Consider the following 26262-nt stretch of genomic DNA (forward strand, 5'->3'; position numbering starts at 1 on the left):
TTGGGGCTGCCCCGAGGCTGCAGGAGAGGCTGGGATGTCCCAGAAGAGGGAGGGCAGGCCAACCTGTAAGACAGCACGGGGCACCCAGGGGGGCAGAGGGAAGCTGAGCTCAATAGCCCCCAGAACAGGGAAGGCCGGGCAGACAGGGAGGACAGGCTAAGCAGGGACAGGGAACGGACTGAGGACTGGACAGACAAGAAGGATAAGGGGGCCCGGATGGACAGAGAGGACAGGGAGGCTTGGGTGAACAGGCAGGACAAGGAGACTGGACACACAAGGGGAGGGACGGGAACAGGCTTAGGGCGGTTGTCCCCGGTCACTAGGGAGAGTGAAGGGGAGGGAAGAGGCTGTAGGAAAGTTTTGTTCTCTCTGGGCTGGCCCTTACCCCCTACCCCCAGCCCTGTACCCAATGACTAGAGGCTGAGGTAGAAAATGCCCATGTTTAATGATCCTTAGCTGGCACTGACACCCATGTCTTCTGCTGACCCAGGTCCTCCTGTAGGCCAGCCTCCACTGCCCACCTACAGGCCCGGGTCCTCCACCCCACGGCTTCCGGGCTCCCTGCCCCTGGGGCTGCCAGACTAGCTCAGGCTGATAGCTCCTCAGACAACCTGCTTGCTCCAGGGAGCACCGCTGCCCTGTGTGCCCCACAGCAGGGGCAAGAAGGATCGAGCCCAGCAAGACTCACACGGGGCCACCTGCTTCTCTGCTTCCCGTGCATCCGCTGCCTTCACTCGGCCTCTCGGGGCGCGTGGAGCCCGGGCGCTGCCCGCTGGGCCACGATCGCTCTCCAGATGCGGCATACCATCCCGCCCCTGGGAAGAGATGGGAGTCTCAGCTCCAGGTGCCAGCCGAACCAGAAGGAGGGGCTGCTCCTGGAGGCCAGAGACGCTCCTGGTCCCGGTCTGTACCTCAGTTTTGCCATCTCCTGGATGGGCACCCACCCCCTCACCCCTCGGGCTGTTCTCCTCCTGCACAGGGGAGAGCAGCGGCTGCAGGAATGAAGGGTCGCTGGATGCCCCTTAGGCCCGCACGGGCCTGGAGCACTAGTGCCCAGTGGCGAGAGGGTCGGGGTCTACCCAGAAGCTGGAGAGGTTTGGGGGGAGTGGGGTGGGAGACTGAGATGGCTGGAGATGAAATGTTCTGAGGGGTGGGGGTAGAGCTGCCTTGTAGAGGTGAGGGGTGAGGGGAGGTGAGGATACCTTATATGGGTGTAGGAGAGGTGGGAATGGAACAGTGGTAAAATAATAGTAATTGTGGTATTTGTTAAGCACTTACTATGTGCCAGGCACTGTACTAAGCGCTGGGGTGGATACAAGCAAATCAGGTTGGACACAGTCCGTGTCCCACGTGGGGCTCACGGTCTCAACCCCCATTTTACAGATGAGGCAACCGAGGCCCAGAGAAGTGAAGTGACTTACCCAAGGTCAAGCAGCAGACAAGTGGCCAGAGCCGGGATTAGAACCCATGACCTTCTGATTCCCAGGCCCGTGCTCTATCCACTACGCCATGCTACTTTATGCGGGTGTGAGGCAGGAGTATCTCAAGAGGGTGTATGTGAGGTGGCTGGGAAAAGGGGGTGGGCGGAGGCAATCTTATGTGGGTAGAGGTGAGGTGGGGGGGTGGGGGTACCTGATGGGGGTAAAGGCAAGGCGGGGGGTACCTGATAAGAGTGTAGGTGAGGCGGGGGTAGGCTGGGTATCCTACGTGGGTGGAGGCGAGGTGAGGGGGGCATGAGGGTACCTGATGTGGGTGTAGGTGAGGTCATCCCGTGTGGCACAGGTGAGCAGGCTCTGCAGAGTGAAGCTGTGACCCAGCAGCTGGAGAGGAAATGGAGGAGGGGGAGACCCAGGTGGGCGGGGGCAGAGTCAGACAGATAGACGAGTTGGGCTGGATGGAGACGGAGAAGACACAGACCCCCGTCCCCCCACCCCTCAGACCCTGCCCTCCCCCTCCAGCAGCCCCAGATCCACGGGGGCCCGGCTGCTGCCAGCTGAGGGGCCGTCCGTCGGTGCCCCCCATCCCCCACCCCTCCGGCTCTGCGCTCCCGCTGGGCCGTTCCGGCCGGGAGGCCAGGGGCCCCCGGACTCTCACCGTCTCAATGGTGTCCGCGTCCACTCCGAGCTGCTGGAGCCAGTGGACCAGGCTGGGGTCCGGGGGGCTGTGGGCCGGTCCTGGGTGGGGAGGGGGGAGGTTGGTGAAACCCACCAGGCCCTGAACACCTGATGTCTGGGGGACTCTAAGCTCGTTGTGGACAGGGAATTTGTCCGTTATACTGTTCTATTGTCCTCTCCCAAGGGCTTAATACAGTGTCTCCACACAGTAAGTGCTCGATAAATATGATTGAATCCGGAATAGAGACGGGCAGGGTGAGGACAGGCAGGGCACGTGCAGGGCGGGTGGCAGGTTGAGCCGCCATTATTATTATTAATAATAATAATAATAGTGGTTTTTTTTAAGCACTTACTACGTGCCAGGCACTGTACTAAGCACTGGAGTAGACACAAGCTAATCAGGTTGGTCGCAGTCCCTGCCCCCCCATAGGGCTCACAGTCTTAATTCCCATTTTATAGACGAGGGAACTGAGACCCAGAGAAGTGAAGTGACTGACCCAGGTCACACAGCAGACAAGTAGAGCGGGATTAGAACCCAGGTCCTCCTGGTTCCCATGCCCACGCTCTATCCACTAGGCTACGCTGCTTCTCAGGGGCTGCTTGATGCCCCCGCTCTCTTCCCTCCCCGCTCCCAGCTCGAGGGGCTGCCCCTATCGTGCCCATTTCTGCCCAGCCGGAAACCCGCAGGTACCTGCTGGGGCGGAGCCCAGGGCGAGGGTCTCAGCTTCCTTCTGGACCCGCTGCAGGGCCTTAAGGGCCAGAGCTCGGCACTGGAGCTCCTTCTCCGCCAGCTGCTCCAGAAGCCTGTGGGCGGCGGACTCCCATCAGAGTCAGAGCGGCGGGGGCCGCGGACGTCCCCCAGGCCACCAAGCCCATTGTCGGTCAGGGAGGGCCCACCTGCGTGTGTCCGCTCGCAGGTGTTTCAGCTGCGTCACCAGAGACAGAGGGGGTGCCCCTTCGGGCACTCTTGGCTGGTCCTTCCTGAGGGAAGCCCCCTGCAGCCCTGGGCTTTGCCCGCCGTCCTCATTGCCGCTCTCGGCCGCCACTTCCTGGGTCTCTGGAACAGCGAGGGGCTGGGTAAGGGCAGGCAGGGCACATGTGGTGGTGGTGGGGTGATGGGATGAACTGCCCTTATTAATTCTTAATAATAATAATTAACAGTAACTAAATGGAGGTATTTGTTAAGCGCTTACTATGTGCCAAGCACCGTTCTAAGCGCTGGGGTGGATACAAGGTAATCGGGTTGGACACGGTCCATGTCCACATGGGGCTCACAGTCATAATTCCCATTTTACAAATGAGGCACAGGGAAAGCAGAGGAGTGGAGACACCGGGATTAGAACCCAGGTCCTTCTGACTTCCAGGCCTGGGCTCTCTCCACCGGGCCACGCGACTTCCCACGCCCTTCCCTCACCAGAGCCCGCCCCTCCGCCCCCCTCGGCCCCCAGCCCGGTGCCCCTTTGCCCGGTGCTCCCCACTCTGCCCCCACCTGCCACCAGCACGGCCAGGGCGGCCTGCACTGCCCGGCTCATCAGAGAGTCCAGCGCGAACATCCAGTGGGGGCGGATCTGATGTCGTCGCAGTACCCGCTTCACCTGCGGTGGGGGAGGAAGAAGAGGAGGAGGAGGAAGAAGAGGAGGAGGAGGAAGAGGAGTCCATAATAATGTTGGTATTTGTTAAGCGCTTACTATGTGCCGAGCACTGTTCTAAGCGCTGGGGTAGACACAAGGGAATCAGGTTGTCCCACGTGGGGCTCACAGTCTTAATCCCCATTTTACAGATGAGGTAACCGAGGCACCGAGAAGTGAAGTGACTGGCCCAAAGTCACACAGCTGACAAGTGGCGGAGCCAGGGTTTGAACCCATGACCTCTGACTCCAAAGCCCGTGCTCTTTTCCACTGAGCCACGCTGCTGCCCCATCTGAGGAGGGGGCGTAGAACTCCTCTGGGGAAGGGCCGATGGATCTTAAGGGGTACAGGCAGGGCCGGAGGGGAAGACCTGAGGAAGGCTGGGCTGAGATGACTTGGGCAGGACAGGAGGGAATGGGAGCTGCAGCGAGGAGGAAGCAGGGTAGACAGTAGGAAGAACTTCCAGAAGTTGAGGAGCTTCCAGAGGCAGGGGAATGGATTAGATGACCCCAGAGATCACCCCCTCCCCACCATTCCACTCCCTCGTGACCTCCCTCTGCCAACCCCGCCCATCACTCACTGCATCCTGGAAAGCAAAGAGCGGGCCCTGGGCCAGGGCCAAGCTGAGGCCCTGTGCCCGTAGAAGCCCCCGTAGCGCCCGCAGCTCCTGTGCCAGCTGCCGGCGACTGGGGGCCCGGATGTAGCCTCGAAGGCAGCTCACCAGCTGGGTCACCTGCTCCCGGCTGAGCTGGGGGCCGGGAGGGCCCTGGTGAGGAGAGGAGGCAGGCGTTGGCAGACCAGATCCCACCCGCCGCCTCGCCAGCCCCTCCGGGTATTCCAGGTGGCATGTGGGGGAGGGAGCGAGGGCAGGGGTTGCCGGGGGCACTTAAGATGGTGGTGGGGAAAGGGGAGAAGGGAAGGGAGAGACTTGGAGAGGGGGAGGTGGCTTAGTGCCTCGTGCCCACCTGCTCCTGAGCCTGCAGCAGACTCTCCACCACAGTGGGCAGCTCCTGGCACAGCACCTGGTCCAGCGTGGCTCGTCGTTCACTATCCTTGCGCAGCAAGAACAGGCGGGGGCTGCTCTCCTCGCCTATAAGGGTCCGCTCTGCGCCCAGATCCTCGGGCACCCTGGCACAGGGTAACGGTTGGGGGCAGAGTGTGGGGGGGGGTATCCAGCTCGGGCTTCCGTACCCTCACCCCAACCCGGGAGGGGCGGCCCTCCCCCTCCCCGCTCCCACCGGCTGGGGATCGGACCAAGAACGAGCCCGGAGGGAGCGCCTGAACGAGGGCGCTGGTGGCATCCCAGCCCCCGGGCTAGACGGAGCGGGTGGATCGAGCCTGGGGGTGAAGGGTAGGACTCGGGGCACCACGCCACCCAGCCCGGGCACAACATGCCCTCAGGCCTCCCACCCTCCATCCCCCAGCTCACCCCAGCTGGCAGGATGGCGGGCCGCCTCCCTCGCTAAGGCAGCGCATGGGGGGCGGTGGCTGGCTCCGGGGTGGCGGCTGCGGGCAGGGCAGAGTCCGGGCTTGCCCAGCTGTCTCTGCAGGACGCTTGGGAGGGGCCGGGCCCTTGGCACTGTCCCCTGGAGGGGGGCACAGGGCGCTCACCCCCGGCTCCCAGTTTCTCCCTCCTCCCCCCAGGCCCCGTCCGGGCCCCGCCGTACCCTGGGCGCCCCGTGGCGGGGATGAGCTGGCGACGGGACGGACCGGGCGGACCGGGCTGCAGGCGGGACTGCGGGCCCGGCCCCGGGTCTGCAGGAAGGGGTCGCCCAGCAGGGCGGCGGCGCTGGCCCGACGCTCCGGCTCCGGCTCAAAGGTTCTCAGGATGAAGGCCCGGGCGGCGTCTGACATGGATCCGGGCACCGCGGGGTGGATCTTGTACATGCCAACCTGGGGTTGGGGTGGGGGCGGGGAGAGGAGCCGGTCCGGGCGCCGTCCCCTCAGGGCCACCCGCCCCGCCATCTGCGCGCCCCTCGCCACCCCCTGGGCCCGCCTCGCGTCCGTGCCCACCTTGAACATAGCGGCCTGGGGGCTGCCCAGCTCGTGGAAAGGGGGCCTTCCGGTGGCCATCTCGATGAGGGTGCAGCCCAGGGACCAGATGTCGGCCGGCTTCCCGTAGCCCCTCGGCCCCCGGTCGATGATCTCGGGCGCCATGTACTGCAGCGTGCCTGGCGAGGAGCCGTGGGGCCCGGTCAGCCCGCCACCCTGCCAGGCCCACCAGGCCCGGGCTGGGCCCCGAGCCGCCCCCTGCCCCCAGCCCGGGGACCGGCCCAGCCCGGACGCCCCAGGGCCCCACCCGGCCTGCAGGGATCCCGGCCAGGCTCCTCGGACGGACGGCCCGGCCCCGGTTACCGGTGAAGGTCTCCGTGCAGGGCGTGATGCCCGCCAGCCGCTTCGAGGTGCCGAAGTCGGAGATTTTGAGCAGTCCGCTGTACGTGTTGATCAGCACGTTGTCGCCCTGCGGGGGGACGGAGGCGGGGGGGAAGGGGGGTTGGGGGAGGGGGGCTGACCCGACACCGGCCCCGTGGCGGCCGAGGCCACGACCCCCGGGCCCCTGCCCGTCACCTTGATGTCGCGGTGCACGATGTGGTTGTCGTGCAGGTATCGCAGGCCCTCCAGGATCTGGCGCGTGTAGAAACTGATGGTGCTCTCGTTGTCTTGCAGGGGACCCCACACCGACCTCAGCAGCGACGACAGGCTACCTGCCAGGGCGGCACGAGACCATTCATTCACTCATTCATTCAATGGTATTGATTGAACGCTTACTGTGTGCAGCTCACAGTCTAGAGGACACCCACTGAGGCCTGGAGCCTAGCCCCGGGCACAGCCCGAGGGGTGCCCCCTCCCCCTTCCTCAGCCTCCTACTCCCCAGCTGCTTGCTGTGCCCGCCTCCCCACGTATTTATTATTAATAGTATTATATATTATTTATATGATATATAATAATGACGGCATTTAAGTGCTTACTATGTGCCAAATACTGTATTAAACGCCAGGGCGGATACGAGCAAATCAGGTTGGACACAGTCCCTGTCCCACACGGGGCTCACAGCCTTAACCCCCATTTTGCATATGAGGGAACTGAGGCACAGAGGAGTGAAGCGACTTGCCCCAGGTCACACAACAGGCAAGTGGCGGAGCTGGGATTAGAACCCAGGTCCTTCTGACTCCCAGACCCAGGCTCTATCCCCTAGGTCAAGCTGCTTCACCCCCTTCCAGGCCCGGCAGGTACCTCCGGGCACCTCCTCCATGAAGATCTTGAGGAAGCCGTCCTGGCTGGTGGAACCCAGGTAGCGCACGATGTTCTTGTGCCGCAGACGTTTGTGCAGCGCGATCTCCTCGTGCAGAGGCTGGGAGAATCTACGGCAGCCCCGGCCCGTGGCCCCGACAGCGCCTCAGCCCTTCTGTACAACACGGGCTCCGCCCAACCGCAACCCCAACCCTGACCCTACCCCACCGGGCGCTAGGCGGGGGAAGGGGCACCTGCTGTCTCGCTCCGGGATCTCTTTGATGGCGATGCGCGCCTGAGTGCGGAGATCTCGCCCCGCATACACGACGCCGTACGTGCCCTTGCCCAAGACCAGCCGCTCTCCGTTCTCCGTGAACTCGTACTCGTACTGTGGGGCCGAGGGGACGGGGGGTGGCAGGGGTCACTGTTCCCGGAGCCTGGCCCCGCTCCGCCACCACCCCATCCCCCGTGCTCGGCCGGCTCTCACCTCCAGCACCTCCCGGCTGCCCTCTCCCTCCTCGCTGGGCACCGCCATCTCGGCCACGAAGGTGTGAATCAGCCCGCAGAACCTGCTCCGGGAGAGGGAAGAGGTGACTCGCCCAGGATTTGCCCAGCCCCGGCGCCTTCCCATCCTCCGCCGGAGGGATCGGGCGCCTCCTTTGGCATCTCTGTGACCCCCGGCCTTGCCCCCTCCCGGCCCCCGGCTGCCCCTCACCACTGGCAGTGTTGCCGGCTGGGGAAATACAGTTGAAAATCCTGGGCCGCGTGAAGGACGTAGAGAAAGCAGCAGCGCTCATCACACTTGGAGATGCTGCCAGAGGGGAGAGGGGGTAGGCACGGATGGGCACTGAGGGTGGACACCCACATGGATACCGGTTCTCCACCCTGGTATCCTTTTTTTTTTATGGTATCTGTTAAGCCCTGTGTTGCCAGATACCATACTAAGCCCTAGAGGAGATCCAAGTTAATCAGGTTGGACACAGCCCCTGTCCCACAAGGAGTTCACAGGATTAATCTCCGTTTTCCAGATGAGGTAACAGGCACAGAGAAGTGAAGTGACTTGCCCAGGGTCCCCCAGCAGACAAGTGGCGGGGCCGGGATTAGAACTCAGGTCCTTCTGACTCCCAGGCCCAGGCTCCATCCACTAGGGCATGCTGCTTCTCGTAGAAGGAAGCCACAAAGTCCCCTCTCCTGGCCGTCTCTTTCCATTCTTCCTCCTCCTCCTTTCTCCCACCTTCTCCTCCTCCTCCTCCTCTCCCCCAGCCCCCAGAGGAGAGGTGGGTCCCTCTAGGCTAGAGCAGACCCACAGCCCCGTACCAGGGCCTAGCCTCACCTGACGCCCCTCACAGAGGCAGTGGGGAAGATCCAGCTGGAGCTGGGGCCCTGAGGGAGAGAAGGAGATGGAGGATGGGGCAAGGTTAGGGACTAAGGAACCAGAGGGGAGGGAGAGATGCCAGGACAAGGTGGGGGGGGGGAAGATGGCACAGAGCGAGGGTCTTGGGGCAGGAGGAAGTGGGCCCCGCCCCTACCCCACCTCTGCCTCCGGCCCCGCGAGGCTCAGGGCGACGGCTTCCTCAGGGTCCCCGCTCCGGACCACCAGCCGGGCCGGCTGCAGCACCTTGTTCAACTCCAGGATCAGCACCTGGGACGGACGGAAGGATGGAAGGACGGAGGGCAGGGGGTGGGAGAGCGGAGATCACGGGAAGCGCGGGGGCAGAGAGAGAGGGAGCCATGAGGGAGCGGGGAAGCCAGGGAGGGCCTTATTTTTATTTTTTTTAATGGAACTCATTCAGAGCTTACTTTGCTTCGACCACTGTTCTAAGCGCTGGGGTAGATCAGTCCATCGTTTTTTACTGAGCACTTACTATAGGTACAAGTTACTAAGGTTGGACACAGTCCCTGAGCTACATGGAGCTCACCCTCCAGACTGTACACTCACTACGGGTAGGGAATGTGTCTGTTTACTGTTATTCTGTCCTCTCCCAAACGCTTAACATAGCGCTCTGCACACAATAAGTGCTTCAATAAATATGACTGAATGAATTGAATGGGGCTCACAGTCTAAACAGGAGGGAGAACAGGAGAACTGAAGTATGGAGAAGATAAGTGACTTGTCCAAGGTCACACAGCAAGCAATTGGCAGAGCTGGTATTAGAACCCAGGTCCTCTGACTCCCCAGCCCAGGCTCTTTCCATTAGGCCACACCGTCCACTCCGTTCCTGCCCACTGGCTCCCGCTGACCCCTGCGTCTAGGGTGGGCACCGCCTCCCCGCTCTGGCCGCTTCCTCCATGCCCACCCCCACCCGGTACAGCCTTGCAGCCTCCCGCCCCGGCCCCTACCGGGCACTCGTCCGTGGAGACAAAGGGTTGGCATGAGGTGAGTAGGAAGTTGAGCCAAAAGTCGCAGCTCTGCTGCTGGGGCCCGGCGGGCTGCGGGGGCGGGCGGAAGTGCTGGTATAGGAGGAAGGTCTCCATCACCGAGACCACGTACCTGCACAGGCACAGAGCGGGGTTGAGGCGGGGGCATCTGCCCCACGGTCACCCCCGCCCCCACCCATCCAGCTCTGCTGACCCGCGGCCAGGGGGAGAAGGGGGGAAAAAGTGGGGTAAGTCCGGCTGGGGGCTGCCGACCCGGCTTGACTCCCAGGATAAAAATAAGGGTATTTGTTAAGTGCTTACTATACGTCAAGCACTGTTCTAAGCGCTGGGGTAGATTCAAGCTAATCAGGTTGCACAGTCCCTGGCCCACAACTTGGGGCTCACAGTCTTCCTCCCCATTTTACAGATGAGGTGACTGTGGCACAGAGAGTGAAAAGAGCTGCCCCAGGTCACACGGCAGATGAGTGGCGAATTCTGGATTAGAACCCGGGTCCTTCCGAGTCCCAGGCCCGGGTAGTAGCCACTAGGCCACGCTACTTCCGGGAGGGACCCGCCGGGGAGCCAATCCGCTCCGGCAGGAAATTTACCCTCCTGGACCGAGTGCAGCCCTTATCGGAGGTGGGTGAGACTTACCAGGTCGGGGGGTTGAGTTTGTAGAGCTTCTCCGCGGCTTGGGCCACCTTAGCGGGATCGTTGGCAAGGATCTGGGCCCCCAGGTAGAAGCCCACGTCCCAGTAATACTGCATCTTTTCCACACTGCCCTTTCGGCCCAGCAGGCAGCTCAACTTCACCCCTGAGCACCGGCGCAGGATCAGGAGCGGCTCCCCAGGGTCTCCAGGTCAATCCCCCCACCCTCCCCACACCCAGAGGAAGGCCCCTGCCCGCCTTGGCGGGGTGACTCCCACCGATTTGTCGGAGCTGGGGCGAGGTCTCGAACTGGTGTCCGGCGGCCACGAGCAGGACTGCGGCATTGATGCCCGAGTGCAGGCTGGGCTCCGTCTCAAAGGCCTTCTGGTACCTGGAGGCGAGGCCTGCGTTCAGGGGGGGGGGTCTCCTAGAGCCAAACGCCTTCCCCGTTCACCTCCTTAAGTCCCTACCTCCTCTCCTCCCGGACCCCCACCTTCCCTCCCGCCTTAGCCTCTCTGGGTCCCCAACCCCTCCCTCCCTCCCTCCAAGAGGCCTTCCCTGACTAAACCCTCTTTTCCTCTTCTCCCACTCCCTTCTGCGTCGCCTTGACTCGCTCCCTTTATTCATTCTCCCTCCCAGCTCCATAGGATTTACGTCCATATCTGTCATTTACTGATTTCTAATCATGTCCGGCTCTCCCTCTAGATTGTAAGCTCGTTGTGGGCAGGGAATGTATCTGTTTATTGTTCTACTGTACTCTCCCAAGCGCTCAGTACAGTGCTCTGCATACAGTAAGCACAATAAATATGACTGACTGACTCCTACCCCCCAGCATCCTCCCCTCCGGGCTCCCAACCCCCTCATCCTCTGCCCATCCCCTAACCTCCCACCCTTCCCCCAACTCCCCTCAGCTCTCTCGGACTCCCAGTCCCCCCATCCTCCTCCTCGCCCCCATCCAGGGCTCGGAGCGGCTCCTGGATCCTCACCAGTGACGAGCCTGGTCGCGATGCTCGTCGGCGCCGAAGCCAGAGCTGATGAACATGTCCTTGTAGATGCGGCCGCACAGACAATACAGGTCGGGCCCCACCCCGTCCCCGCTCTGCACCACAGGCAGCAGGACCCGCAGGGCCTTCTCACGGTCCCCCGGAAAGTTCCTCCTAGGGGGGAGGGGGCAGCAGCATCAGCGACCCCCCAACCCCCACCCAGAGATGCCCTACACCTCGTAGCCTCCCGCCGTGCCCCTCCCTCTTGTTCCCATTCTCCCCCTCGTGCCCATCCAGTCCTTCACCCTGTCCCTCATGTCCACCACTCCCCCATCACCCCGTCCTCCCCCGTGCCCACCTCGCCCCAGCCCCACGGCCCCCCATCTTTCCCCCATCCCCGCATCACCGATTGAGGGCGAAGGTGTAGTGGAAGCGAATGTTGTGCTGCTCGGCCACGTCGCAGGTGGGTAGCGCCTGTAGCGTCTCCACCAGAGTGATGATGGCGCCATAGTCCTGGCATCAGATGGTGGGGGGAGAGGGGTGGCTAGTGCAGGGGGTCCTGGGCTCGCAGCCACCTGACAGCCCTGCTCCAAAGCCCTGGTTCTTTCTGCCCTTTGACCCCTGTGGCCCTCGCACCCTACCTTTTCCTGAGCCCTGCCTCCTCCCCACCTCCTGCGACCCCACGCTTCTGGCCAGCCTCCACTGTGCCAGGCCTCGCCCCTTCACCACCCTTCCAGGGCACCAGCCCCCGCTGTGCCAGGCCTCATCCGCTCACCACCCTTCCAGGGCAGTAGTCCCTCCCCTCTCCCGAGCCCCCCGACCCCCACCCTGTGACCCCCACCCCGTGACCCCCGGCCTGCGGCCCCCGGGCGGCACCTGGACGTCGCGGTAGGAGAGCAGCAGGTTCATGATGATGTCGGGGCTGAGCAGCTCCACGCTGTCGAGCCGCTGCTGCAGGCGGCCCAGCTCCTGGCTCAGCCGCTCGCCGCTGAAGCGCTCCCGGGCCTGCCGGATGTCCCGCCGTATGGTCTCCCGGAAGTAGCCGCTAGGAAGAGCCCGGGCACGCGGGGCTGAATCCAGGGGAGGGGGAGGCAGGACACAGGCCCAGGATGCCTCCAACAACCCCAGGCCACCATTTCCACCTCAGCGGCTTCCAGTGGATGCCACTCCAGTTCCACAACGAAGAGAAAGTCCTCGCCAATGACTTAAAAGCCCTCAATTCCCTTGCCCCCTCCTGCCTCACCTCGCTCCTCTCCTACCACAACCCAGTCCGTGCATTTCACTCCTCTAATGCTAATCTCCTCACTGTCCCTCTATCTCGTCTATCTCACCGCCAGCTTCTTGCCCACGTCCTGCGTCTGGGCCGGAGCACCCTCCCTCCTCATATCCGTCGGACAATTGCTCTCCCCCGCTTCAAGGCCTCATTGAAGGTACATCTCCTCCAAGAAGCCTTCGCGGACTAAGCCCTCCTTTCCTCTACTCCCACTCCCTTCGGCGATACCCTGACTTGCTCCCTCTATTCATCCCCCCTCCCCATCCCACAGCACTTCTGTACATATCTGTAATATTTAAAATATAGATATATATATACAAACGTTTGTCTCCCCCTCTGGACTGCAAGCTCACTGTGAGCAAAGAATCTATTATACTGTTATAATGTCTTCCCCCAAGTGCTTAGTACAGTGCTCTACCCATAGTAAGCGCTCAACGACTGACTGACCGACTCCTCTGTTCAATAGCCAGGGGGTCACCTCCCCACCTCCTGCCCGCCCCCTACCCTGCACCCCCTCTTCCGGGGCGCACCAGGAGTTGGTAGTCGTGGCCTCCAGCAGACGGGCTAGCCGGCCCACGAGCGGCGTGAGGAAGGTTTCCGTGCCCACGCCCGGTTGGAACAGCTCGGCCAGCCCCTTCATGACCCCTGCATCGCCGCACAGGACCCGGCCCTGGCTCGTCACCACATAAGGGATGAAGGTGTAGCCCCCCACACAGTCCTGTGGGAGCGGGGGAGAGGGGTCAGCAGGCCAGAGGGAGCCCCCCAGTCCCCCATCGTCGGTGCTCGCCCTGGGGACTGAGGCTGCGGGGCGACTGTGGGGGCAGTGAGGCTCAGTGGGTATGGGAGGGGCAGCTAGCCTGCCATGGGGCACGGGGCTGGGCAATGGAAGCCAGGTCGAGGAGGGGTGGGAGAGGGACCAGGGCAGGGAGGGGTCTGAAGGTGGATCCAGGAGGGGTAGGGGCGGGGCTAGATGATAGGGGTGGGAAGAGAGGGACAAGGTTTGGGAGAAGTAGGAGGCTGGGCCAGAAGAGAGAAGTGTAGAGGGCGGAGCCAGAGGTGTAGAGAGCAGGGCCAGAGGTTAGAGGTGCCAAGCAGGGAGGGGTAGTGGGCGGGGCCAGAGGGGAGAGGGTGTGTAGGGCGAGGCCAGGGCAGGGCGTGGGTGAGGCGGTAGGCAGGGCCCGGGGCACATCCCGGCAGCAGGGCTGTCTGGGCTCCACTCACTGCGTTCTTCTGAAAGATGTCTTCCTGCGGGGAGAGTCAGATTCAACCTCCCGGAGGGGCCCCGCAAGCCCCAGCTTCCGGGCATCATTAGCCCGGGCTGGAGGAGGGGGATGGGGGAAGAGGTGGGGGACGGGGAGCTGCCGGGCCTCTAGGCCCACGAGTGCCCATGCCCACCCCGCAGAGCGGTGCCCACTCACCCTGAGGGCTTGCAGGTCGGGCAGATGGGTGTGGGCGCAGAGCAGCACGTTGTTGGTCATGCTGAAGCTCTCCCGCACCCCGAGGTGGTAGAACATGGACGGCTGGTGCAGAGAGTCACTCACCTCCACCACGGCCACGTCTGAGGTGCGCACAGGAAGACGGGGGCGGGAGGGGGCAGAGAGATGGGTGTTGAGCTGGCGATGCCCCAAGAGGGTCCCCAGGTCACCCTCACCCCTTGCCGAGGAGCTCCCGGCGACAGAACCCGACTACCCACCCCGGGCCTGAGGAGGTTGGCGTGGCACCCCCACCCGATAAACCGCTATCGGTCTAAGCTGCTCAGAGAGTTGGGCAATCTCTCCTCCTTCCCCACCAGGAAACCGGCGGCCTGGGCCCCCTCCGCCCGTTCCCTGCAGCCCCTGCGACCCACCCCGCCGCCCGAGGGAGTGCGGCCTTTTCCCCCGGCGGATCTCAGAACCACCTGCTTCGAGCTCAGGCCTCGTCCTTGGCCTGGGCCTTGGACCACCTGACCTTTACCCCCCCGTCCTGCAACCGGCAGGGAGGGAGAAGCTTTGGGGCCCAGCCTGCTCCGGGCTCCTGGGAAAGACGGGACAAAGCCCCGCTCACCCTTCCCCATGACAGTTGCCTGCCCAAGTGATTGGGAGAGTACAATATAGCAATATAACAATAAACATGTTTCTTGTTCACAATGAGTTTACAGTCTAGAGGGATTTCAGTCAGGCAGCTGACTGTACTTATTGAGCGCTTACCGTGTGCACAGCACGGTACTAAGCGCTTGGGAGAGTACAATATAACAATAGAGCGGACACATTCCCCACCCACGACGAGCTTACAGTCTAGTGGGGGAGACGGACATCAATACAAATCAAAACAAATGACAGTTATGGACATAAGTGCTGTGGGGCTGGGAGTGGGGGGAGAGGAATAAAGGGAGCAAGTCAGGGCGAGGCAGAAGGGAGTTAAATGTTTCCCTAAATCCACCCAGCACCCAGCCCTGCCAGAATGCAGAAAGGCTGCGTCTGTTCCCTGTTCCATAAGTTTATCTGTGTGTGAGTGGGTATATTTGCATGTGCACACCCGTGTAGTGTCCGTGTCTGGGGACCCGCCTCGGCTGGTAGGCGTCTCGGTGTAGTCTCCTGCTGCAAAGTTGCTTCTTTTTATATCTCCTGTGCCCTGAGGGGCCTGTGTGCGTCTGTGTGAGTGTGTGTGTGAGTACCCTGTGAGTCGTCTGGGCTGTCGTGTAGTTTTGTTATCAAGGAAGGACCCTCTCTTTCGGAGCGAAATCTCCTCCAGAAGAGACAAGGAAGCAAACGGAAGACAGCACCAGGCACTGGAAACGTTATAAGTAACAACCCAAAAGGGAACAGACTTTTTGTGCGTGCAGCGGTGGGTCCGACCCTGGCTATATACGAGGAACTGCACCATCCGTGGTTTACTCTTCAAACACGTGTGTGTGTGTATCCTCCGTGTATCTGACTCTGTAACTACCCATGTGAGTTGTGTTTCCTGATAGATGGGCGTGCTGAATGTCCAGGCGGGGCCGGCCGCGGTGCTCTCCGCGAGAAGAGCTGTTTTTAACTAGTGATTTCATGGAAAATCCCTCGGCCGCGTCGCATCCCCAGACGCCGGAAAGAAGTAAACAGAAGAAGGGAGCTGGGGAAGTCCTGGAGAGGGGGGTCGGGCGGGCCGAGGGGCGAGCAGGAGGAGGAGCAGCTCCGCCTCCACCGTGGGCCAGGACTGACTGTCTCGTTATTGCCACTTGATGATAATGATTAGACTGTAAACCCGTCTTCGGGCAGGGAGGGTCTCTCTCTGTTGCCGAATTGTCCATTCCAAGCGCTTAGTCCAGTGCTCTGCGCCTAGTAAGTGCTCAAGAAATACTATTGAATTGAATCGATGGGAGACCCCCCACCCCGGCGCGCCCTGCTCCTCCTGTCCGTCCTGGGCCCCCCCCCGCCACTCACCCGCGTTGTAGAAGGTGTCCAGCGCGGCCGTGTCTCCGAGGGACAGGGTGGCGAAGGGCAGCGCCCGGAGCTGCGCCCCGCGGGGCCCCTGGAGCTGAGCGCAGGCCTCCCGCAGGCAGCGCAGGGGCAACGGGTCGGGGTCGGGGTCGGGGTCGGGATGGGGGTCGGGGTGGGACGGGGCCGTGGGCGTCGGGGCCCGGCCGTCGCGGGTGAGCACGTAGACGACGCTGAGCGGGCGCTCCCGGCCGCAGCGGGTCGGGGCCGGGGGCCCCAGGGGGCGGCGGGGGCTGAGGGCCATGGCCAGAGGGTCCTGCCAACAGCTGCCGGCCCGCTCGGCCGGGGGCCCGGACATCATCGGCGGCCACCCGGGGCCGCCGAGGCCCGCCTCGCTCCCGGCTCCGCTCCGGCTGCAGGCCGGTCCTGAGCCCCCTGCCCGCTCTCCCGCCCCGGCCGGACCCTCGGCCCCCTGGACCCCTAGACCTTCGGCCCCCTGGACTCTCAGCCCCCTGAACTCTCAGACCCTTAGACCTTCGGCCCCCTGGACCCCGGACCTGCAAGCCCCCAGACCCCAACACCGGACCCCTCCAACTCTCGGGCCCTGCCTCCCCTCCCAACTCCCTGATGGGCCAGAGACCCTCCGCCCCCTCCCTTACTCACACACACACACATACATACACACGCCCCCTCCTCTCTCTCTCTCTCTCTCTCTCTCCGCCCTTTAACCCTCTCTCCCCCAGCCCAGGGGTCGCCCCGATGGGCAACCGGCAGGCGGGCACTTTGAGCTAGGCGGGGCCCTGGAGGAGGAGGAGGAGGAGGAGCAGGGCCCGGGGGCGGAGCAAGAGGAGGGGGCGGTTCCCCTCACTCCGGTCTGGCCGGGGTTGGACATAGAAGGGGGAGGAAAAGAGTTGGGTGGCTCCCTTCCCGAGGACAGAGGGGCCCGGACGAGTTTCCCCCTGGGAGACGAGGTGGGGAGGGGAGAAGGGAGGGGAGGGGCGTCCGCCGGGGTCCCGGGGGGTGGGGATGGTGGGACGCAGGGGGGAACAGAGTCCGCGCTGAGTCACAGCCGGCTGCGGGCCAAGAGCCGCCTGGAGGATCCGCCGGCGCTGGCGGGAAACGGCCGCGACTCCCTGCCCCAACCCTCCCAAACCCCACGCTCCCCAGGGCCTGGGAGTCAGATGATCATCATCATCATGGCATTTGTTAAGCGCTTACTCTCTGCCAACCACTTTTCTAAGCACCGGGGTAGATACAAGGTCAGCAGCTCGTCCCACGTGGAGCCCACAGTCTTCAGCCCCATTTTACAGATGAGGAAACCGAGGCACGGAGAAGTCAAGCGGCCGGCCCGGGGTCACCCAGCAGACAAGTGGCAGAGCCGGAATTAGAACCCACGTCCTCTGACTCCCAAGCCAGGGCTCTTGCCACCAGGCCACGCTGCTTCTCTACGATGACCTGAGTTCTAATCCCCACTCCGTCCCTTACCTGCTATGGGACCTTGGGCAAGTCGTTTCACTGGGCCTGTTACCTCATCTGTAAGATGAGGATTAAATCCTTCTCCCTTCCACTTAAGTCTGTGTTCCCCATGTGGGACGGGGACCGTCTCCGACCCGATTAACTACCCCAGTGCTTAGAACAGGGCTTAGCGAATAGTGCAATCGACTGACTGCCACAGAGAAAGGGTGGGGAGGGGAAGAGAGGTTGGGGACTTCTGTAGGAATCAGTCAATGGTATTTATTGATCGCCTACTATGTGCGGAGCACTGTACTAAGCGTTTGGGAGGGTACAAGACAATTATCGGACACCCTGCCCATAATGAGTTTACAGCCTGCAGGGAGGGACAGACGTTAAAATGAATAAAGAATCAGAATGGCGAGCAGAGGGAAGGGGTGGGTGGATTCCAGACGAGGATGGGAGCCATGGAGGTTGGAAAGGGGAACGTTTGAAATCCTCGAGATTCAAAAATAAAAATTGTGGTATTCAAGGTGCAGAGACATGAAAAGGGTAAAGAAGTTATGTTTTAAATCGGGCAGGGCCCGAATATCCCAGAATATTTCCCGGGCTGGGCCCTCCCTCCACCTCCCCCTTCCCCTGCCCCTCAGCCCCATCCCAAACTACCTAGGGGAGGTGTTTCCTCAATCCTCTCCCATCCCCAGCGAGCTTTGTCTGGTTTAGGGGTTCAGCGGGCACCTTGAGGAGGACCTGGGCCTTGCTGGGCAGGACACTACCCATGTGGCAGCCCCAGTCTCCAGCGTCAGGGGGCAAGAGGGCTGGGCCGGGCCCTTACCCCTCCTACCTCCCCACGGTCCTGGCCTCAGGGAGCCTGGTGGTTTTGCCAGGGCCTGCCAGGACAATTGAGGGAGGGAGAAGCGAGGAGGGTGGAGTGCCCAGATAGCTCACTTCCCCGTTTCAGGCCACCCGCTTCAACAACTCTGGCTTCCCAGAAGCCTCTACCTCCTCCCACCCTGCAGGGCCCTTCCCCTCCTCCTCTCCACCACACCCTGCACAAACAGCCCTCTCTCCCGTTGGGAATTAAATTGTCTGCCTTAACCCCGCACCGGGTCACTTCCCACTCCACCCACAGAGCTGACGGGCCAGCAGAGCACGGAAGGGGGCCCCGGCAACCAGCTTCATCGGCTGGGGGGGGTGCCAGGCCCCCAGTCTCCACGCCCCCGCCCCTGGGCGAAACCCCAAATCTGGTCCCTTGCTTTTGGCAGAGAGACCCTTGTCCTCTCTCTCCTGACCTTAATTAGGAATTAGAGGCAAATCAGTAGCAGTGATTAGGGAGGCCAAGGGTTCGAAGAGCTGGATCGTGGGGGGGTCTTCTTCCCAGGCCCCAGGTGGGGGTGAGCGGGGACTGAGGGGCAGGTAATAATAATAATAATGTTGGTATTTGTTAAGCGCTTACTATGTGCCGAGCACTGTTCTAAGCGCTGGGGTAGACACAGGGGAATCAGGTTGTCCCACGTGGGGCTCACAGTCTTAATCCCCATTTTACAGATGAGGGAACTGAGGCACCGAGAAGTTAAGTGACTTGCCCAAAGTCACACAGCTGGCAAGTGGCAGAGCCGGGGTTCGAACCCATGACCTCTGACTCCAAAGCCCGTGCTCTTTCCAGTGAGCCACGCTGCTTCTCAAACAGGTGCAAACATTGCCTCCACACTCCTCCACCATTCAACTACCAACCAACCCCTCTAGCCTAGGAAGGTCTTTTTAAAAAAAAACAAACAAAAAACAGTATTTGTTAAAGGCTTACTATTATTTATATTTATGCCTGTTTCCCCCTCTGGACTGTAAGCTCATTGTCGGCAGCGAATGTGGTATTTGCTAACTGTGGCATTTGTTAAGCGCTCGCTGTGTGTGCCAGGCACTCTAAGTGCTGAGGTAGATACAAGGTAATTGGGTTGGACACAGTCTCTGTCCCACAGTGGGCTCACGGTCTTAATTCCCATTTTAAAGGTGAGGTAACAGGCACAGAGAAGTGCTACATTGTACTTTCCCAAGCACTCAGTACAGTGCTCTGCACATAGTAAGTGTTCAACAAATACTACTGAGAGACACTGTACTAAACACTGTACTAAACACTGGGGTAGACATAAGTTAATCATATTGGACACAGTCCCTGTTCCTCGTGGGACTCCCAGTCTTAATCCCCACTTTACAGATGAGGAAACAGCCACAGAGAAGTGAAGTAACTTGCTGAAAGTCACACAGGAGACAAGAGTGGTGGAGTCAGGATTAGAACCCAGGTCCTTCTGCTTCCCAGCTCCTTGCTCTATCCACTAGGCCATGCTGCTTCTTTCCAAACCTCCTCTTTCGTCCTGCTACGCCTGGACACTGAACTTCTATCCACTCCCAAGTGTTCCACCCCAGAGGTGGCTGCATTAGACAGACACAGACACACACACACACACACACACACACAGTCTGGTGGGGCTCTGGTGCCCTTTGGGGGTTGAGTTGGGGAGGGAGAGAGCAGACTGGAAGCAGTTGGCACTGCTGGCACCTGCATAGTCACAATAATAACGATGGCATTTGTTAAGCACTTTCTATGTGCCAAGCATGGTTCTAAGCACTGGGGTAGACACAAGGTGATGAGGTTGTCCCACGTGGGGCTCACAGGTTTCATCCCCATTTTACAGATGAGGTCACTGAGGCCCAGAGAAGTGAAGCGACTTGCCCAAAGTCACACAGCTGACGAGTGGCAGAGCCGGGATTAGAACCCACGACCTCTGACTCCCAAGCCCGGGGTCTTTCCACTAAGCCACGTTGCTCCTTCCAACTTCGCTATGCCTCAGTTACCTCATCTGTAAAATGGGGATTAAATCCTTCTTCTCCTGATTCATACTTTGTATCTACCCCAATGTTTAGAACAGTCTTTGACATAGTAAAGCACTTAAATACCAATGTTAAAAAAAGAGTACCAGGGAGCCAGCAAGTTTTGAATTATACATTCCAAGCGCTTAGCACAGTGCTCTGCACATAGTAAGCGCTCAATAAATACTATTGAATGAATGAATCAATGCAAGTTAAGCATTTTTACTGAGCAGCTGTGGGCAAAGCATTACTTGTTGGGAAGAGAACAATAAAAGCCCAAGTTTTTCCTTGCTGTGGAGGGAGATGGGCACACAGCAGGGGGGAGATGGGAAAAGTATGACATTTGAGAAAGATTGGGATGATGCAGCGTGGCAGGCCCAGGCCCGGGGGCTCTGCGGGCTCCCGTCTGCACCCCGTCTCTCGCCATGGCAGAGAGGGGCTGCCCCAGCTCTTCTACCAGGTCGACAGCCCCCTTCAGTGGGGGGGTGGTCTGGGGCCCAGCCCACCTTCACCCCCAAGTGTGGGTCAGGCTCTCCCCACCCCTACCTCCCCCCTCCCCAGGTTGGACACAGAGGCGGAGAACTGAGAGTGAAGTCAGAGTCCCTTTATTGCAGTGGGGAGGACCAGTCGGCTTCCTGGTGTGCCCCCTCTGCCCTGGGTCAGTGCTGGGCAAGAGAACTGAGTCCCTGGCAAGCAGCTGGGGGGAGGGTAGAGTTGGTGGAGGGAAGCGGGGAGGGGAGGGGCCGGGCACAAGAAAGTCCCCACCCTCTCTGAGGACCAACTCGAGCCCATCAGCCCTCTGGTGGGGGCTCGGGGACCCGGCCCCGGCCCACCAAGAGGGTCCAGAATGACAGTGGTGCCAGCCGCTGCCACCTCCACCTCCTTCTCCACCTCCTCCTCCTCCATCGTCCACCTGCTAGCATCAGATCCTGCAGCGGAGAGGACCCCAGCCCAGGAAGGAGAGAGGTGATTCTCTCTTCCCCAGAGGCCAAGCAGCACAGAACCACCCCTTTCTCCCTATGCAAACTGGCCTGCAGCCCCCCAATCCCTTCTGCCTCGTCCTGATTTGCTCACTTTATTCATCCCCCCACCTCAGCCCCTCAGCCCTTATGTATATATTTATCATTTTATTCATATTAATTGTCTCCCCCACTAGACTGAAAGCTCACTGTGGGCAGAGAACGTGTCTGTTATTTTGTACTCCCAAATGCTTAGTACAGTGCTCTGCACACAGTAAGTGCTCAATAAATATGACTGACTGACTGACAGACCCCACTCCCCCTTCCCACGCCCCCCATACAACCTGGCCTGAAGTTTCAAACCCTTCTTCTCCCCTAAAAGCTCAATGGAGCCGGATTCTGCAGCTCCAAGCCCCCAGTGCTCCCCCCAGAGAACCTGACCCTGCAGACCCCTCCCCACTTGAAGCAGAAGCTCCAACCGAAAGCAGAGTCTTTAATACAGACCCAGTGGTTACACAGTTTTGCCCCAACACACGGGCCTCCCTCCTTCCCTCCCACAGCCCCCCCACCTGCGAACACACACACACCCCAACACACGGCAACGCAGAGGCATCACAGCATCACACTCCCCCCCTGCAGAAAGCGCCCTCCCCCACCAGTGCCCCCCACCCCTACTCCCCACACAAACCGTAATACAGCCCACGGGGACCCCACCTGCCTCCCCCTACCCCCGGACAACCGTGATGATGGGTTAGAGGTGGTGGGGGGAGCGGGGCAACCCCCGTGACCCCACAGGTGAGAGGTGCAGCCTACTGGTTTTCCTCACTGGCAGCGTGTCGGGGGGAGAGACAGACAGACAGCCCGCGCAAGGGTCAGCCCAAACTCTAGCACGGGGCACCGACCACCGACCACAAATGGATAAGCAGGGAGCTGGCGAATCTACCAGTGCCCTCCCCATGGGGGGTGCGGTTTCCCCCCAGCCTTGGGCACACCCAGAGCCCCCCACCACCCCGCAGGCCCTTACAGCGTCTGGTAGCTACTGTCCTTGGACTTGAGGAACTTGAGCAGGAAGAAGGTGACGGCCTGGAGGCTGAGCACCAACACGATGCCCCCGATGAAGCTGGCGGCGTCGAAGCCGGGCAGTCGGGAGCCTGGGGGCGGCGAGGGGCTCCCGGGGACACCTGGACCGAAGGACAGACGGATGGGTCAGCCTGACCCCAGGGCACCCCTCGCCTACACACACCCTGCAGTGGGGAGTCCGGTGCCGCCCCTGGCTGGCAAGCAGCTCTGCAAAACCAAAGCAGCGTGGCCTAGTGGCAGGAGCACGGGCTTGGGAGTCAGAAGACATGGGTTCTCATCCCGGCTCTGCCACCTGTCAGCTGTGTGACTGTGGGCAAGTCACTTAACTTCTCTGTGCCTCAGTTCCCCCATCTGTAAAATGGGGATTAAGACTGTGAGCCCCAAGTGGGAACAACCTGATTACCCTGTATCCATCCCAGCGCTTAGAACAGTGTTTGGTATATAGTAAGCGCTTAAATATAATTATTATCATTATTACTGGCTAGTCAGCCGGGGGCTGGGCGGAGCGGGGGGGGGGGGGGGGGAGCAGAGACCGGCTTCCCGCCAGGGGGCGCCGTGGGAGCCGCGGCCCGGGAACAAGAGCCAAGTGGGAAGGGGTGAGGCGGCTCCGGGCTGAGAGTGACCTGTCCTTCCCTCCTTCCCTCTTTCCCTCCCTCCCTCCAGGAGATAAGGTTTCCCAGCACAGGGTGGGACTTTGGAAACTCTCGAAAGGGGCTTCGGCTGGGAGGTGGGAAGAGAAAGAGAAAAAAAAGAAAGGAGAGGGAAGAGAGAGAAGAGAGACAGGGAAGAGGGAAGAGAGAAAGGGAGGGAAGAGAGGAGAGAGGGGGAGACAGAGAGGGGAGAGAGAGGGAAGAGAAGAGAGAAAGAGGGAAGAGAGGAGGGAGGAGAGGGGGAGAGAGAAGAGAGGGAAGAGAAGGAAGACAGAAGAGGGGGGGAAGAGAGGAGAGAAAGAGGGAAGAGAGAGAGGGAAGAGAGGGGGGAAGAGAGGAGAGAAAAAGAAGGGAGGAACAGAGGAGAGAAGAGAGAGGGATGAGAGAAAGGGAAGAGAGAGAGAGAGAGAGAGAGAGAGAGAGAGCGCAGCAGGGCAGAGGGCCCAGCTCCCCGTAAGCCCAAGAGAGGGGTCGAAGGAGAGAAGGATGAGGAGGAGGAGGAAGAAGATGAGGAGAAGCCACCACTTGGAGCCCTGGGGATGCAGAGTGGAGGGTGGGGAAGAAGGGAGAAAAGAGAGGAGCAAAGCCCTATCGGGCAGGGGAGAGCTGAGCGAGGCCCCGGTGGCAGGAGCGTCTCCATCAATAATTCAGGGTCAGGGATCCCATTACCCATTTTATTTAAGCCGAGAGTTCCAGCTCCAACACCCCGCCCCCCAAGGCCGCCACTCCCGAACCCAGGCATTTGGCCTGTTCACTCCCATTCGGCCCAACGGGACTTTGGCCTGGACCGGACCCCGTCAGATCGGGGACCGGGTGTGGGGGCCTGGGTAGAAATTTCCTTGTATTCACCCCAGCACTTAGTAGGGTGCCTGGCACACAGAGCATAACAAATGCCATAGTTGTTATTCTTATTACCTGTTGTGAGGATCCTGGGTTCCTGGGTGGGGAAGTGCAGTGCTGGAAGGAGAGCAGAAACGCCGTCAGGGTCCAGGGGGGAGGTGGGGGAAGTGTGTTCTGCCCCCCTTTTCCCACCCCGCAGCAGGTGCATCGTACCCCCCCACCCCGCCCCTACCCCCCGGGAGCCCGCTACCTCGGCACATGGCGGTGGCGTTATAGACGGAACAACCCTCCTTGACGGCGGCTTCGCCCCGGACGACACAGCGGCTCAGCTCTGCGGGACAAGTGGCCCGGGACCGGGCAGAGTGTGTTGCACAGCACCCCCCGCAGAAGCCTGCAAGGGGTGGCCGTGCCCAACTGGCTCAGCAGCGTCCCTCCCAAGAAGCAGTTGCGTTTCCCAGGCGCAAGCCTTCCTCGCCCGGATGGGGACCGGGTAGGAGCTTTCGGGCGCTGGAGACCCCGGCCCTGATGGCCCTGTCTGAGTTGGAGTAGGAAGTGCGGAGGCTTCTCAGGGGAAATCCGGCTGCAGCCGCGGGGAACCCGAAAAAGCCGGGGGGAAGGTGGTGGTCTTGGGGCCTGGTCCCAACCGGGTGTTCAACTAAAGCTGAGTCCAGCTCTCCCCCCTTCCCACCCAGGGCCCAAAGAGCAGAGTCGAGGGCTTGGGCAACCGTGACCCCCGCCTCCCACCCGCGACCCTACCTGCCCCAGGACCCCCACAGCTCTCCCACACGCAGGCCGTGATGTTGCGGGCGGATTCTCCCTGGACGCACCGCATACAGGACTCCAGGCGCGCACAGCTCTCTGCAAAAGGTGCCCGGGGCCCGGAGGTTGAATGGGGAGGAGGAATGGCCGCAGCCATTTCCTCTCCCAGAGTGCCCGTGGGACGGGGATTCAGTTTCTCCATTAGAGAGGCTTGTCACAACCGAGTGCCATTAAATTGGAGCCCCCACCACTCCCAAGGGCAGGGACTGTGTCTCTGGTCTCTCCCAAACGCTCAGCACAGGGCTGAGCACCCATGGTGCACTCAGTAACTACCGTTGACTGATTGAATGTACCTGTAACCTCGTCAGCCAGCAGGAGAGAGCCCTACCTGTTCCATGAGCCCTGCCTGTCCAGGTTCCCTTAGCTAATCCAGTTTCTCAGCACAAACAAGGGCCAGGGTACGGGAGGAGGAGGGTAGGACCCACTCAACCTGGCCCCCCCCCCCAACACTCCCAGTCTTCGGGAAACAGACTCAGGGGGAAGAGGTCTCAGTTGTCCCCTGAGCAGAGAGCAGGGGGTGGACAGAGGGGAGAAGGAGCCCGAACTGTCTGCTGGACGGAGGGCAGAGTCAGTCAGCTGAATTTATTGAGCACTTACTGTGTGCAGAGCACTGTACTAAGCACTTGGGAGAGTACAACCTAATGACAGACATTCCCTGCCCCCATCTAGCTTACAGTCTAGAGAAGGAGACAAACATTAATATAAATAAGTTACAGATATGTATATTATTGTGGAGCTGGAGGGTCGGTGGAGAGGCCCCGACTGCTGGGCAAAGAGCAGGGGGTGGGCAGAGTCAGTCAGCCATATTTATGGAGCACTTACTGTGTGCAGAGCACTGTGCTAAGCACTTGGGAGACTACAATATACCGACAGACACATTCCCTGCCCACAGTTAGCTTACAACCTACAGAGGGGGGAGAGGAACGTTAATTCACTCATTCAATAGCATTTATTGAGCGCTTACTATGTGCAGAACACTGTACTAAGCGCTTGGAATGTACAAATCGGTAACAGATAGAGACAATCCCTGCCCTTTGATATAAATGTCACAGATCTGTACATAAAGTGTTGCGGAGCTGGAGCGGAGGACTGTCGCCAGGGCAAGGAGCAGGGGTTGGCCAGTCAGTCATATTTACTGAGCACTTACTGTGTGCAGAGCACTGTACTAAGCACTTGGGAGAGGACAACATAACGACAGACACATTCCCTGCCCTCAACTAGCTTACAGGCTAGAGACGGGGGAGACAAACATTAATATAAATAAGTTACAGATCTGTACATAAGTGTTCTGGAGCTGGGGGGTGGCAGACTGTCTTCAGGGCAAGGAGCAGGGGGTGAGCAGAATCAGTCAGCTGTATTTATTGAACACTCACTGTGTGCAGAGCACTGTCCTAGGCGCTTGGGAAAGTACAGTATAAAGACAGACACATTCCCTGCCCACAACTAGTATAGGGCCTAGAGAGGGGAGAGAAGATCATGACTATAAATAAGTGTTCCAGATAGGCACATAAGGGCAGGGGGGCAGGGGAGGGAACCCCGGACCCCCCCCAACCCACCCTGTGGGCGGCCTACCTGCCGCAGAGGGCCGGACCCCCGGGAGCAGGAGCCAACAGCAGCAGAGGCAGCAGCAGAGCAGGGCCCGGTGGGCACGGAGCTCCGGCAAGGCCATGGCCGGGGGCAAGCGGACCGTCCCTCCCTGGCACAGGACAGTCCCGAATGAGGCGGGGCCTGAGGCCGGAGCCACTCGAGGATGGGGCGGGGGCACAGGCCAAGAGGGAGGGGAAAAGGAAGGGGGAGGTAGGGATTGGGCGGACCCGGGACGCCGGGGGGCGGGGAAAAAGAAGACGGGGGTGAGGGTGTCATTTGTTCATTCAATCGTATTTATTGAGCGCTTACTGTGTGCTTAGCACTGTACTAAGCGCTTGGAAACAACCATTCGGCAACAGATGGAGACAATCCCTGCCCGA

At 60.7% G+C, this 26262-nt stretch overlaps 2 protein-coding genes across 2 annotated transcripts; both read right to left on the minus strand.

Annotated features, from left to right (window-relative positions):
- Nucleotides 1–426: 426 nt before the first annotated feature.
- Nucleotides 427–15988, minus strand: MAP3K6 (mitogen-activated protein kinase kinase kinase 6). The gene is made up of 29 exons (XM_029080845.1): nt 15637–15988; nt 13654–13793; nt 13457–13480; nt 12766–12953; nt 11839–12007; nt 11369–11475; nt 10966–11136; nt 10258–10370; nt 9986–10145; nt 9314–9464; nt 8508–8615; nt 8307–8356; nt 7689–7784; nt 7461–7542; nt 7228–7361; nt 6977–7104; nt 6311–6447; nt 6098–6203; nt 5756–5913; nt 5410–5635; nt 5172–5328; nt 4708–4870; nt 4323–4508; nt 3604–3709; nt 3012–3171; nt 2806–2918; nt 2095–2174; nt 1744–1820; nt 427–815 (listed from the first exon to the last, which is right to left on the minus strand). The coding sequence occupies exons 1-29, from the start codon at nt 15986–15988 to the stop codon at nt 731–733; spliced, it is 3927 nt and encodes a 1308-aa protein (XP_028936678.1). The 3' UTR covers nt 427–730.
- Nucleotides 15989–20536: 4548 nt separating this feature from the next.
- CD164L2 (CD164 molecule like 2) lies at nt 20537–26057 on the minus strand. The gene is made up of 6 exons (XM_029080390.2): nt 25868–26057; nt 24233–24334; nt 23727–23807; nt 23552–23593; nt 21931–22087; nt 20537–20876 (listed from the first exon to the last, which is right to left on the minus strand). The coding sequence occupies exons 1-6, from the start codon at nt 25962–25964 to the stop codon at nt 20870–20872; spliced, it is 486 nt and encodes a 161-aa protein (XP_028936223.1). The 5' UTR covers nt 25965–26057; the 3' UTR covers nt 20537–20869.
- Between the last annotated feature and the right edge of the window lie 205 nt (nt 26058–26262).

Source organism: Ornithorhynchus anatinus, chromosome 16, assembly GCF_004115215.2.
Source record: "Ornithorhynchus anatinus isolate Pmale09 chromosome 16, mOrnAna1.pri.v4, whole genome shotgun sequence".
In the NCBI taxonomy this organism is placed as follows: Eukaryota; Metazoa; Chordata; class Mammalia; order Monotremata; family Ornithorhynchidae; genus Ornithorhynchus; species Ornithorhynchus anatinus.